The sequence below is a fragment of the Penaeus monodon genome, chromosome 21 (assembly GCF_015228065.2).
Source record: "Penaeus monodon isolate SGIC_2016 chromosome 21, NSTDA_Pmon_1, whole genome shotgun sequence".
Lineage (NCBI taxonomy): Eukaryota > Metazoa > Arthropoda > Malacostraca > Decapoda > Penaeidae > Penaeus > Penaeus monodon.
In genome coordinates this window covers 38,060,005-38,060,552 of record NC_051406.1, presented here as the reverse complement: position 1 = coordinate 38,060,552, position 548 = coordinate 38,060,005, and the positions used below count along the sequence as shown (strand labels likewise).

The 548-nt window shown below is 36.3% G+C and overlaps 1 protein-coding gene across 1 annotated transcript in view; it reads left to right on the top strand.

Moving 5' to 3' along the window:
- Positions 1-189: 189 nt before the first annotated feature.
- The window catches only part of LOC119586462, a gene marked incomplete in the record, with an annotated part of 7,883 nt that continues 7,524 nt past the window's right edge, over positions 190-548 (top strand). The window contains 1 exon segment of the mRNA XM_037935194.1: positions 190-334. Within this exon segment, the coding sequence (XP_037791122.1) occupies positions 328-334 (7 nt within the window).

Here is a 548-nt window from a genome sequence, read left to right as displayed (position 1 = left end):
ATTGATGCTTTATGTATGTGCCTCTCTTCCCGATTGCTCAACGTCAATCCATATGTTTATTTGTGTGGATAACTGCATGTGCATATAACCCTACCTATTTTGTTTGCGTATATATATTGTAAGACCTTATATATGGTTTTGTGCGTATATGCTGTATATATCTACCTATCATTCTCTCATATCAAGCATATGCGATGACACAGACATACTTGAGGCAATAGTGATAGGCGTAGATAAGACCTTTACAGAGAGTGCGTAACCAGCACTTCAATTCTTTCAGTGTGTTCGCAGCCGTTCTACAGTCAAGAGGAACCCACTAGCTTCACGATGGCGGGTATGTTTCGTTCTTTGAAACTGAGTTTTGAAACGTTTGCTCAAATTGTAGAGCTTTCATTTACAATGAAAATTAACTACGGAATTTTGATTTTTTGTGTATATCTTAGTGGTTATGTTCGAACTTTAACATAGTTGTAAATTTCCCTCATGTGTTTTTGAATTACTTATGGTTATGAATACCCTCCCCGTTTTAGTTATTATGCGATGAATGA